Source organism: Macrobrachium rosenbergii, chromosome 48 (genome assembly GCF_040412425.1).
Source record: "Macrobrachium rosenbergii isolate ZJJX-2024 chromosome 48, ASM4041242v1, whole genome shotgun sequence".
NCBI classification, from domain to species: domain Eukaryota; kingdom Metazoa; phylum Arthropoda; class Malacostraca; order Decapoda; family Palaemonidae; genus Macrobrachium; species Macrobrachium rosenbergii.
Genome location: NC_089788.1, coordinates 22579868 through 22594017, shown reverse-complemented (window position 1 = coordinate 22594017; position 14150 = coordinate 22579868). Strand labels below are relative to the sequence as shown.

The window sequence follows — 14150 nt, the reverse complement described above, 5'->3', positions numbered from 1 at the left end:
AGTTAAAGAAAAGGGTCATAAATCAACACAACTTCTAGCATGAAATTAAAATAGTATGAATGCCATGCTTAAGTGGCTGTCGTTACCCACCCATGCGGAACTCTAACCTGTCCATCTACTTGGTATAACAAAAAATCACCATGGGAAAACTGTACTAAAAACTCGGTGATAATTTTAAGGTTCACTTGCGGAATGGCTGTCTGAATGTATAAAGAATCAGGTGGATTTGAAACATATCATCTTCTTGGACGCCGAAAAGGATAGCTTTTAGACAAGAAGGAACCTCGACCACAAAAAAACTAATGCTTAAAAAAAAACTCCCATGGCGCAGTACGTGTAGGGACTATGACATGCTACTGATGAGCCTTCTGTGAAGGTCGTTGAAGCGCACAGAGTTTTTTTTTTTATTTTCTGCAGATTGGGTTGATCCACGATTCAGCAGTTAAAGTGTGAATGTGGCAATGATCATGCGGTTCTTTTCTCGAGAATAACTCACTGGTTAGAGCAGCGGCGGAATGTTGAAAATCTACCCACATACATCACACACACACACATATATATATATATATATATATATATATATATATATATATATATATATATATATATATATATATATATATATATATATATATATACAGTGGCGGCAAAAAATAATCTTAACAGCAAAAATAATGTTGACATATTTCACAAAATAATAGCAAACTACTGTGGATAATTAAACAAACAGAAATCTGTACTTATTTATTATTCAGATACATGAATTAATACTTTGTCATCTCTCCTTTAGTCTGCAATACAGCCTGGATGCGCGTAGGCATGGAATCAGCAAGGATCATGAAATATTGAGGGTCCATCTTAGTGCACCATGTCAACTTAATCTTATTCTTAAGCTCAGCCATATTTGAGGGCTGGGCACCTGCAACTTTGTCTTTAATAACTTTCCAGGCATTTTCAATTGGGTTTAAGTCAGGTGAATTGCCTGGCCACTCTAAAACAGATGCATTGTTCTCTGCAAGCCACTTTGTTACTGTCTTAGTCTTGTGATATGGAGCCCCATCATGCATAAAAAATGCAGAATCATGTAACCTATAAAACTCCTAACATGTGGTCCTTAAGCATTTCTAAATATGTTGTTCCTTTCACTGTTTCCCCCTTAGGCAAGAAATACAACCCAGCTCTACCCAATTTACCAGTAAATGCCCCCCACACCATAACACTCTGTGGATGCTCCACGATTTTTACAGTAAACTGGTGATGATATCGGGACACACTCTTGGGCCTCCTCACAACATTGCTGGCACTTCTAACCATTCTGAAGGTTGATTCATCTGAGAACATAACGTCACGCCATTGTTCCTTGGTCCAGTCTTTATATTTATTACAGAAAGCCAGCCTTTTCTTCTTCATGCCATCTGTGAGGAGCGGCTTCTTTGCAGCATGGTGGCACAGTAGTCCCAGGTCACACTGCAGACAATGTTGCACCGTACGAACAGCGACGTTTCCAAGCAGATCAGGATGCTTTTTCTTGAGTGCAGCTGCTGTAAATGAAGGGTTATTCAATACTTCCCTCTTCAGAATTTTATCTGTCCTCGGAGAGGTCTTTTTCTTCCGTCCACAACCTGGTTTCCGCTGTGGCACCGCTCCTGGTGGGAATCCAGCTGCCGCCTTTTTCAGACTGTAAATAGCTTGGCGAGAGACACCAATATCTCTGGCCACACGAATCACAGAGACTTCCTGCTCCAGCTGGGCAAGGGCACGGGCTTTTTCTTCATTTGTAAGCTTATGGCGTCCCATTATGTCAATGACAAACTGAGCTGTGGGCCTCCAAAGATGACTGAAAAATATGCAAGTCAGGGGCTGACAGAGCAACTTATTACAGATCATCTCACACCAACAGCTCAGCGAGCCCTAACAATTCCCGCCAGTTTTCCCGCTCATATGGGTCCAAGGACTCTGCCAACCATACCACAAATCTCTGGTGACAGTGGTATGGCTGCCGCACAATTTTGAAGTTGACAAACATTTGATGTTGAGATTATTTTTGCATTTTTGCTGTAAATATTAATTTTGCCGCCACTGTACAGTATATAGGAAGTTTTGTAATACTGTCATATACAACTTTGGCTTTTTTTTACTCAAATAGCCACAAGTATCACTCGATATCGATTTCATTATACCAAGGAAATAACTATATATATATTGGACGAACTATGTGCTGGCCTGTTAGAAGGCACATCCGATGCAGGTGCAGTTATGTTGACATTGGACGTTTCCACAGTTAGATATAGTGGGTATCTGACGCGTTCATTTGTGACTTCTGATCATGTGACAGATGGGTGGAAGCGTTGTGATCCTTCGAACATTGAGTCGGTGTCGTCACACTTCCGGGGAGGAGTTATTAGTGAGTGAGTATACGTGTGCACCCTCTAATGGTATATTATGAGAGGAACATACAATAGCTATGGACTTTGATTTGCGGCTGGGTGTGATTCGCTTTGTGCAGTGTTTAAGAACCACCACTGTGAAGATATGTTATCTGAAGCCATAGAAGTGAGTAAGATAACTCATTAACACTTATATCTTTCCCAGACATCATGTGGAAATACACCATTTGTATTGCAGTGAAATTCCTCTGGTTTTCCATTATGCATTTCCCCGTTCTGTTCTCCATTGTGCATTTTTCCGTTTTGAATATTGATCTCTTTAAACACCATTTCAGGTTTTAATATATATGTTTCTTTTAACAGGAATTTCTGTGTTCGTCCTGTGAGGACGAATATTTTTGAAGTGGTGTTCTTTACATACTCTATGACATTTATTTTGGTCTAGAATAATTATGACCTATTTATTTTATCTGATGACCAGGGTGTTAGTCACTAGTATTGGTTGGTCTAGAATCATTAATTCGATTGATTGTGAATCAGAACTTCCTCTAGGTAAGATTTCCATTCTTAAGGGCTGTGAAACACCCCAGTTCATGACCGTAGCTTTTGCTGAAATACTTTTGTTAAATTTACAAATAAAGTCTAGTTTTGTATCTTGGTGTTTAATTCCAGTAGGCCTTTGTCTGAGTTTAGATACAGGGAGAGGAGTCCACAAAGGAGAAGGAATGTCCTGACCCAACGCCGGGCCATTGCTCCTGGCAATCTTATTGGTGAAAGATGATACGATGCTGGTCTTAAAACAGATGCCGTAAGAGATTATGACCCTAATTGACCTTGTGTAGGTTCAGAACATACATACATATATATATATATATATATATATATATATATATATATATATATATATATATATATATATATATATATATATATATATATATATATATATATATACATACACACACACACACACACACATATATATATATATATATATATATATATATATATATATATATATATATATATATATATATATATTAAATTGTTCATTATAATGCGAATGATGAACATCTACAAAACCAAACCAAAGCATGGAAAAAAATAGAATTTTAGCACCTTGCAATATAATAGGATTCCTTTCAAAATATCACCCTTTTCCCCAACAAACTCTACTTTATATAACCAATATAAAAGAATTTTGCTTCCTTATTTTTTGATATCACAGTGAGTGATAAAACTGCAGATATCTTTTATGTCTTCCATTTCCATTATTAAAATTCTTTCACCTTTTTACTTGACAGATGTAATGGTCCCTCCATTTTTAAAAAGAAACTTTAGGGAAGAAGTGAAGTCGCTCTTTGTTTATGAGTATCGTACAGCATGAACAATTTGATTCCATACAAACTGGGCAGTGCGGAACTATTGTTAAAGAGAAAAATGAATTTGATCTTTACATATTTTATTGCAACAGAGTTGCGTATCGTGGCAAAAAATGTAAATCAATACGGTAAAACAACAGAAACCACTACCGCAGAAGAGATACGTTTTGATATGCCTCAACTTCTCATATTACTCCCAAATGCTTGGTTAAACATCAAGAGGTTTATGATATCAATTGTAATTGCATGGCAGACATGTTCATGTATCAGCTTGGGTAATAATATGCTAATCATGCTGATGTTATCGTTACAATGCAAATGTAACGTTCGGAGAGTAGTATTATTACTCATACTTATATTTACAGTATGCATGTAGCGGGCTGCAAAAGATAATTACTATTTCTGTTTTCTAAAATTTCTTTTTATCACGTCTGAAAAAAAATTAACTTCCATATCACTGGCCTGTTTATTTCATTAAAAAACGAGAAAAGAATTAATTCGCAGATATATAGTTTCTTGCGGTTACATAATTAATGACTGAATAGTTATTCCCCTTCAATACTAGAAATCTTGCTCCATATACATACGCTATCGAACGCTGCAATGGGTGAGCCTGTACTTGCTATTCCTTGACGTTAGGCGAAGAGTCAGATAACAACTCTAGAAAGCGGTAAAAGTATCAGCAACAGCATTAATGATAACGATAATATCATCATGAGCAACGATGTTAAAAACAAAAATAAAATCGGTGATAATTTTGTTATCTACTAATAATGATATGCTGAATAAGTTGAGGAATACTTTACTTTATCCTTTCAAACTAAGACAGAAACGCCACCTCGAGTCGAATCTGCTTGATGTGATCCTCCAGTTTCACCACCTAAATCCCGCCCTGTTTCATCACGAACTTCGAAACCGTAATTCTCGAATTCTGGGTTGCTTTATTACGGTGCGGAATTGAGAGGACGATAAGTACAGTTTCACTCAGCCCTCGAAGACGGGGTGTTTACTTTGCACCGCAGACGGGATTAATGGAGGCCACACTAGCTTAGACGCTTTGACTGGATATTATATATTCCCTTTACTTGGCCTCTTCAGAGATGCGATGTCAAGGTCTGAAGTCGAAGAAGAGAAATTTTTTTGGCCACCGAATTTGTATTAATCAACATAAGTTATTTGACTGTGCATAAGTCAGCAGTGAAATTAGGGGATTTATAAAAAAAATTACTGTCTGTTCAATAGGAATTACTTTTAAAACTTTCATTTTTGTTATTTAATCTGAAGTTGAATCTGTTGAACTATAGATGGAATTTGCTATATCTGTTATAACTGACATTGAGAATAAGAAATCATGAAGAATAGGCCACACAACATGGGTCAAATATTAGCTAATGCTTACATTTAAACCGACGAGCTTCAAAACAAACGTGGACAGCTTAAAGAGTGAGCTATGCTATGATTTTTACCCTTCTGAGAGTCAATTTGGGTCCAAGGTTATCTGGAAGTGCATCTAAAATGTTTTGCAAATAAGTATTGGACAATTTAATCCCACGTTCTTGAGAGACAGATATATAGATCATACTCATAACACTCAGACAAACTATATTAGTTGGCAAGGTTTATTCGCACTTCAATAACACTAAGGTCTAAATTGTAACAAAGTTAAAACATTGAACAAATATAAAGCAATATAAACAAGAATGAAGTGCAGGAAGTAAGCTCTACCCTTGTAGTAGATATAAAATTGTACAGGTCTTCAGACATCTGTCTCAAGGGGGAAGATTCACACTATACTGTTGGGTTATATAAGACCCCGCCCGGATTGCCTCGTCTCACCTCTCGCATAGTCTGTAAAATTTCACAGCCACACTGGGGACCCCAGGCATGTTTATTGCTTCTCTGCTCAAGAACCCTATCAGCATGCATTATGTGCCGTATGGAGAAGAACGTTACGTTTCTGTATGCATAAGATAGTCTTTAAGAAATACCTGGCCTTATTCGTCTGCAAAGACAAAAACATGTTTATTTATTCATGATCACCAAAAGAATAAATATTTCTTTCACGATACTCATGTAATTCTAATGTGTTCGTAAGTTACTGCCTAATACCCGACTGCTCTTGGTCAGTTTCCATATCAAAAGAGAGGACCTGTAACACAGGATATGCTAAAACACTCGTGCTTTGTAAAACTAAACCTGCCAGCTACTACATTAAAACCCCTAAAATTGTGAAAATCAAAGATATAGCTCTGAAAAGTAATGCTTTCAACATTTTCCTATGTTTCCGTATTTACACTCCAGGAGACGAGATGAAAATATTGTTTGTATCGATGCAAAATGCTGTCTACTTTGGTTAGGGCCTTGATCCACGCATATAACTGAAAATAGAAAATGAAACCTCTTGCACAATGCAATTTGCAAGTACGCTTCTTTTTTTTTATTTGACTTGAATCGTGAATGTTTAGCTTAAAGACCTAGACATTCCAAGGGTCAACGATGAGGCAGAAATTATTTTAACGGATTACCTTTTTCAGACACAATCGTTTACATATCAATAAAAAAACCCTCCTGAATATTTACGACCTTCTTGAATAAAAATAATCATGGTGGCCTGAATAAAAGTAGTCTAAAATTTAATTTTACCCTGCAAACTTACGTCATTTGGCATTTTGTTTCCCCTTTCTTACTTATTAAAAACATAAAATGGAAATTTTCTAGTATATACATGCGCAAGTGCAAGCGAGCAGGTACGCGCACACATACTCACACACACACACATTATATACAGGGTGTTTCGAAATTAGAGCCATCCCCCTCTACAGCATAAACTAAAATTGATATGGACAAAAACAAAAGTAATTCAAAACAGGTATTTATTTAAGTTTCTCTCTGAGTATTTAATATTTTGTGTGGCCTACATCTGCCTGTACCACAGCCTGCATTCTTGAGGGGTATGATTTCAGCAAATCGTAAAACAGCTGAGACTCAAACTCCATTTCCCTGAGCACTTCGGTCACCTCTCTTTGCAGGTCGTCGATGCTTGGTATACCATCATGGTTCACTGTGCACACTTCAACACGATCCTTTAAGATACTACCAATGTTTTCACACACATTAAGGTCAGTGGAGCCACTTGGAAATTCACCTGACGAGAAGAAATCGATACCACTGTTTCGAAGCAGCTCCTGTGTGTCTGAAGATCCTTGAAACATGGTTGCAAAAATGGGACTTCTTCAACAGATAACACATTTTCAGGGTCTTTGAGGAAAGGAAGTACTCCACCAGTAAGCACAGTTTCTCTGAAGTATTCGCCATTCCATGACTGTCCTTTTCTTTGATGATCCACATTAACTGTTTGGCTGTGAAACAGAGAAAAATTCCCAAACATTCAGGAAATTTCACAACTTGGCGATAGCGCATGTCATCGCTGATATCATCCAACTCTGCAGCCCAAATGATGTCATTTTTATGATTTGGCTTCCTGACTGTGTAAACGAAGAATTCACCTGATGCAGCAGAATTCATGCTGAGTGATGTTGGGCTTGCTGATAACTCACGATATACAGCACTATAACTTCTCTTCTTTCCCCTTTTTGTTTCTAGTTCAAGCGCCAATTTACGTAAAGACTTTCCTGGTCTACCCACTGCCTCAGCTATGATGTCTTTTGACTCCTGAGAATGGACTTCAGGCCTTCCAAGATTCTCACTCTTTTTGCGATGACAGTCATGTGGATTTTTGTTCCAGTTTCTTTTAACAAAGGATTAATTTCTTTTAATGTATTTAGCTATCCAGGAACGTGAAATAAAGGATGCGCCAGCATCCCTGGCCTCTCTGAAGGTTATAGCCCAGATTTGGTCAATCCATTTGATTTCCTCCGAGCCTTTAGCCATGGCTGTACCTAACTCCATCACTCAGTCTGAAAATAAAAGAAATGTAAAATGAAAAATAGCTTAATAGAAACTTAAAGTAATGTACTTGGAGGTAGACTATAGCAGAAAACTTCATAACTTTCCATTTGTTCTGTGGAAGGGCGGGCTCTAATTATATATGAAACACCTGGTGTATATATATATATATATATATATATATATATATATATATATATATATGCTATTAAGAATATTCCTTCCTCCGCCACCTTTTTCTGCAATAATTTAAGGTAAGGGGACTAAGTACTTAAATAAGATAGATTTATTATGATTCATTGCAAGAAATTCGCCCCTAAAACCTCTCACCACTTCCTTTTTGGGGGATAACCCCTTTAAACCCCTTTCTTGTCCAAAGTGCTGTCGGAAATCCCTAAATTCCAGGTATGGACCCGACCAGAGCTAATCATCCCCCGAGGCAGGCCAGCTGGTGGGCTGACCGCATGCGTTCCGCTATTTTGAATTTGAAACCATGCTGCCTGCAGTTCCCACGTGGGCAGAGTGATCACAACGCCATCTAGGAAGAGAAAGTTGTAACTTCCAAAGCTATAAGGGCCCTGGACAGAGAAGCTAACTCGTTACGGGCTGCTCTAGAAGCAAGAGCCCGTGCTGGCACAAGGCCAGCTAAATCTAAAACAACAACGAAGCTAACTCTCAGAATTGCCGGCGCGGACACGGAGAACAAAGCTCCGTCCCTTGCTCCATTTACCTGCCTATGTAGGACACGTGGCGGGCAGTATACAAAGTAATTTTTATGAGAATGAATTCGCTGGCCCTCATAAGAAGAGAACTTCAGCTCCTAAAGAAAGGTAAAGTACTAGGATTTAAGGTTTTTCGTCAGCCACGTTCGCTATTTTCCGCCTACTGTGTTCCTTTCGTTTCATAGTGCGATATAATTACAGTGAGACCTGTATTGCTTTATATTTTATGCTGTTTAATTTGCAAAGCATTGACGAGAAGAGTAACACAATCGTTTGATGTGTCGAGTCACAGGAATCGAGTCTAGTCTAAGCACCTTCTATGCAATTCCCCAATTCCTTCACTATAGTGTTAGTCCCAATTAAGCAACCGTAAGTGTTCAATTGCAGGATAGGACTACCCATCTGAGGAACTGTGTCACTTCTTGCGAGTGGCAGCCTCGTGGCTTCTTTATCAACAACTTTGAAGCGGGAACCCAATATGCCCCCTCCAGGAAATTCCCGTCATTTGCTTTCGCCTCATTACCCCAGAATTACACTATTATTCTTTTGATGTGTTTTCTTTCGTAAATATATTAAATTAAGTTAAACTCCAGAGTTTATCTAATCACTTCCCCCTTGAAGTAGCCTTTCAGGCATATTTTGTTGTTTGTAATTTAGCTGTCCCCTAGGCCAGAGTCCAGATTTTTGTGGTAGTTAAGGTAAACTGTGTAATCATCCTAGTATACCCCATTGATCTAGCAAGACCCCAGCTTTAAAATTACAAATAAATATATATATATATATATATATATATATATATATATATATATATATATATATATATATATATATATATATATATATATATATATATATACATATAATTTAAGAAACTCAAGGTATTAGAGAGAGAGAGAGAGAGAGATATGGTAGTGAAGACTGTCACAAGCTTCATTTTATCACTTGAATATTGATAAAGTGATGATGATGTCTCAGAACTTCTAAAGCGGCCATTATTAGAGAGAGTGGGAGAGAGGGGCGACTGGGACAAGGCTCTATATAATTATCTGACTTGATGTGACAGATTTCTTAAAATTCTCATTTATTTTCATAATTTAGAGAGAGAGAGAGAGAGAGAGAGAGAGAGAGAGAGAGAGAGAGAGAGAGAAGGGGGCACTTTTGCAATTGCCTAATGCACACCCCATTGTTATGATCAATTGCAGGATAAATTGCGCATCCTGCACTTTACCCTCGGCAATATTATCTCCCTACAGACGATAGGATTTGTTTTTTGTTTGGTCGAAAGTCCATCACTGCAAGGGTCGCGCTCATTAGGCTGGTGGGGATTTCGTTGGCCCCCAATTTGGTGGCCCCCCATCTGGTGCCTGTCAAATTGTCTGCCCCAGTAAAAAAAAAATAATAGTAATATTATTATTATTATTATTATTATTATTATTATTATTATTATTATTATTATTATTATTATTATTATAGCAGCTTCAAAACAGTTAATCATACGTAACAACCATATTAATTATTTATACTCAATCTGGTACCAGTCAATTGGCAGGGTCAGGGTAGTAGTCTCGTCAATAATAATAATAATAATAATAATAATAATAATAATAATAATAATAATAATAATAATAATAATAATAATAATAGCTTCAGAACAGCTGATCTCATATCATATAATATTAATATAGAAGAAAATAATAATAATAATAATAATAATAATAATAATAATAATAATAATAATAATAATAATAATAATAATAGCTTCAGAACAGTTGATCTCATATCATATAATATTAATATAGAAGAAAATAATAATAATAATAATAATAATAATAATAATAATAATAATAATAATAGCAGCTCCAGGAGAGTTGATCTCACATCATAATATTCATATAGGAATTACAGCAGCTTCAGAACAGTTATTCATAAACAACAATAATTAATGATTTAATATTCCATCTAGTACCAATCAATTTGCAGCTTCACAGTGGCTACTCTGGTGAATAATAATAATAATAATAATAATAATAATAATAATAATAATAATAATAATAATAATAATAATCAATCATTTTATAAAACTCAAACAACTCTGCTACTACTAATCTGATGAAAGTACTGTCTGCAACCCTCTTCACTGCTATAATTCCTACTACCGCTGAAGAGGCTACTATTTTATTGCTACTATGAATGTCAACTACTATTTTCTTGCTACTATGAATGTCAACTACGTCATCCCCTCCCCTCCCCTCCCCTCCACCCTGACCACTCTCACGAAGTCACGTGATCTTCTCGAGTTGCCGGATGACGCAAGAGGCCTTTTTTTTTTCACGCTCATATAAAAGGTCAGTATCAAAATACTGCCCACGGAAATTGTCGAACCAGTCGCCCTATGCCATGATAATACCCTTCCGCGTGGGTATATGCCTGGCGTCTTTAAGTGTCACCACTGGGTACATGATTAATGTTTTTGTGCTTGTCATTTTTTTTTTTTTATAAATATATTCAAGTGAGGTTTGGGATTCACGATGTTACAATTATTCAAATTTGTCAGGCTTTTATTTATGAAGTATCGTTCTTGTTTTTTTTTTTTTAAATATATTCAAGTGAGTTTTGGGGAATGCGATGTTGTAATTATTCAAAATGGTCAGCTTGTTTTTTTTATGAAATATTTCTGTAGGTTATTAAGGAATTTAACTGAACCAGAAATAATAAGGAATTTGTCTGAACCAGAAATAAATGTGAGAATTTTTCTCTTGAATTTTTAAAATTTTGGGCCACCAAAAATTGTCTCCTGTCGTAAATTTTGATCAATAAAAATTTACTGACACCGACCTTAGTTTTACGAAGCAGTTTTCGGTTATTTAGGAACTTCACTAATTTGAAAAAAAAAAAAAATAATAATAATAATAATAATTTTGCTTTCATATTTGGTAAATTTTGGCCACCAAAAATTTTCTCCTGTCGAAATTTTTATTCACCAAAAAATTAAGCCTACATTTAATTTTTGGATATTATCAAAATTAGAAACAAATATCATAAATTATTTTCTACTGTTTTGCTTTAAGGTTTGGACACCAAATTTTCCTCATGTCGTCTTTGATCAATAACAAGTAAAAAACGCGCCGAGGTTTCTTTGGCGCAATCGAGTTTTCTGTACAGCGTATAATCAAGGCCACCAAAAATAGATCTATCTTTCGGTGGTCTCGGTATAATGCTATATGAGCCGCGGCCCAAGAATCTTTAGTCACGGCCCGGGGGTGACCTATCCTACATCGTTGCCAGAAGCACGATCATGGCTAACTTCAACCTTAAATAAAATAAAAACTACTGAGGCTGGAGGGCTGCAATTTGGTGTGTTTGATGATTGGACGGTGGATGATCACCATACCAATTTGCAGCCCTCTAGCCTCAGTAGTTTTTAAGATCTGAGGGCGGACAGACAGACAAATCCATCTCAATAGTTTTCTCTTACAGAAAACTAGAAACTGAGACCGAACTAATAAAACATGGAATACTAAAGTTCCGAATATTTTCCAGCTAAAACTTGATACTCTTTGGGACACCACACTGAAACAGACGCAGGAAATGAAACAAAGTTTCGCTTATTTTCATCTTAAAACTTGATACCTACTGGGATACCACACTGAAACAGACGCAGGAAATGAAACACAAACTAAAGCTTCGCTTATTTTCCTCTTAAAACCTGATATCCTTTGGGATACCACATTGAAACAGATGCCCGAAATGAAACATAAACCACATTCGTGAAAAAAAACACAAATATGGCGTCTTGCATTCTGACTAAGCAAACATTTTCAGCTCCGCGATAATCCAGTGACATCATGATCCTGGCAGCTGAGAGATGTCATTCTTTCTCGGGGATTTGATTGGGGAGAAGAAGAGAGAGACGTCTTTTGGATGTCTTTGAGCAAAAGGACTTCTCTATTTCGTCAGGAATGGAGTGGAATGTAGGGTTTAGGCCAAGCGCTCGGACCTATGAGGTCATTCAGCGCTGAAATTGAAATTGACAATAAAAAGGTTTGAAAGGTGTAACAGGAGGAAGACCTCGCAGTTGCACTATGAAACAATTGTTAGGTGAGGGTGGAAAGTAAAAAAAGGGAATATGAACGGAGGTACAGTAAAAGGAATGAAAGGGGTTGTAGCTATGGGCTGAAGGGACGCTGCAGAGAACCTTAAATAATGCCTACAGTGCACCGCATGAGGTTCATTAATGGCACTACCCCCCTACAGGATCTTTATATTTCCGGAGATTTTTTTTTTTCCATGGTGAACAGTGAATGAAACTGAAGCCTGTTTTCACCTAATAATTAAACCGTTTCAAATGCAAACGAACCCAATTTTACACCCAAATAAAGGAACCAGACCCAGTTATACATACACACATACAAGATCATTTGACCAAACCCAGTCCTACACACACACACACACACACACACATAAGATCATTTGAAACACACCCAGTTCTACACACACATAAGATCATTTGACCAGACCCAGTTCTTCACACACACACACACACACACACACACACACACACACACACACACACAAGATCATTTGACATCCAAATAAAGGAAGACAATTTTAAAACCCAAATAACGGAACCCAATTTTACACCCACGAATTGTTAGTATCCCAAATCACTTACTTCAATACTGGTTTTGTCACGCCATTACATTGAAGCAGACCAATCATTCCATCTAACAATCAATCAATCAATCTAGCGGTGACCTTCTAAACAGGAATATTCCGCGCCCACAAACACGGTTTGAAGGACGGCACCACATGAACCCAATAACCTCTTACAAAGTAAGGAAAATTGATCTATTTGCGGGTAATGTCACGTCAATAATATTCGTCACAACTTTCACTGTCAAGACGAGTAGTACAAATATTTCATGAAAACATATACATAAAAACAAGTAAAAAATGCGCCGAAGTTTCTTCAAGCGCAATCGAGTTTTCTGCACAGCGTGTAATCAAGGCCACCGAAAATAGATCTATCTTTCGGTGGTCTCGATATAATACTGTATGAGCCGCAGCCCATGAAACCTTAACCACGGCCCGGTGGTGGCCTGGGATATATCGTTGCCAGATGCACGATTATGGCTAACTTTAACCTTAAATAAGATAAAAGCTACTGAGGCTAGAGGGCTGCAATTTGGTATGTTTGATGATTGGAGGGTGGATGATCAACATACCAATTTGCAGCCCTCTAGCCTTAGTAGTTTTTAAGATCTGAGGGCGGACAGAAAAAGTGCGGGGGGACAGACAAAGCCGGCAGAACAGTTTTCGGGTCAGAAAACTAAAAACTGCAGTAATAATACGAACTTCCTCTCCTGCAGGAAATAAAAACACAAAACTGTTTAGCTTCTCTGAATTTAAAACTACGTTTTACATCCCACACAAAGACACACACACACACACACACACAGCCAATTGATGTTCTGATCCCCACAAACGTGAAGGAAGGAATGGCTTCATTTCAGAATATTAAAAATTCCACTCCCACGGGATCATTCAATTTCTCCTTTATGGCTGAAGACTCCCCTCCCCCACTCCTGGAGAACACTCCCGATTCCATTTCGCAACACACATCATATAACTCTTATTTTCAGGTATTTCTGAAGATTCCCCGATCTTAAAATAAATTTGGTTCCACCTTCGAGTTAACATTATATAATTCCACCTGCCAACATAAGTCAAAACTACTCATTAAGATAACAAAA

General features: G+C 37.1%; 1 protein-coding gene across 1 annotated transcript; it reads right to left on the bottom strand.

Moving 5' to 3' along the window:
* Window positions 1-1089: 1089 nt before the first annotated feature.
* LOC136831006 (uncharacterized) lies at window positions 1090-1797 on the bottom strand. Its single transcript, XM_067090948.1, has one exon. It carries the CDS (start codon window positions 1795-1797, stop codon window positions 1090-1092), a length of 708 nt encoding a protein of 235 aa, XP_066947049.1.
* Window positions 1798-14150: the final 12353 nt, after the last annotated feature.

What these genes read in the sequence shown, in the direction of transcription:
- LOC136831006 (XM_067090948.1), bottom strand. Translation starts at nt 1,797, where the DNA reads ATGGGACGCCATAAGCTTACAAATGAAGAAAAAGCCCGTGCCCTTGCC.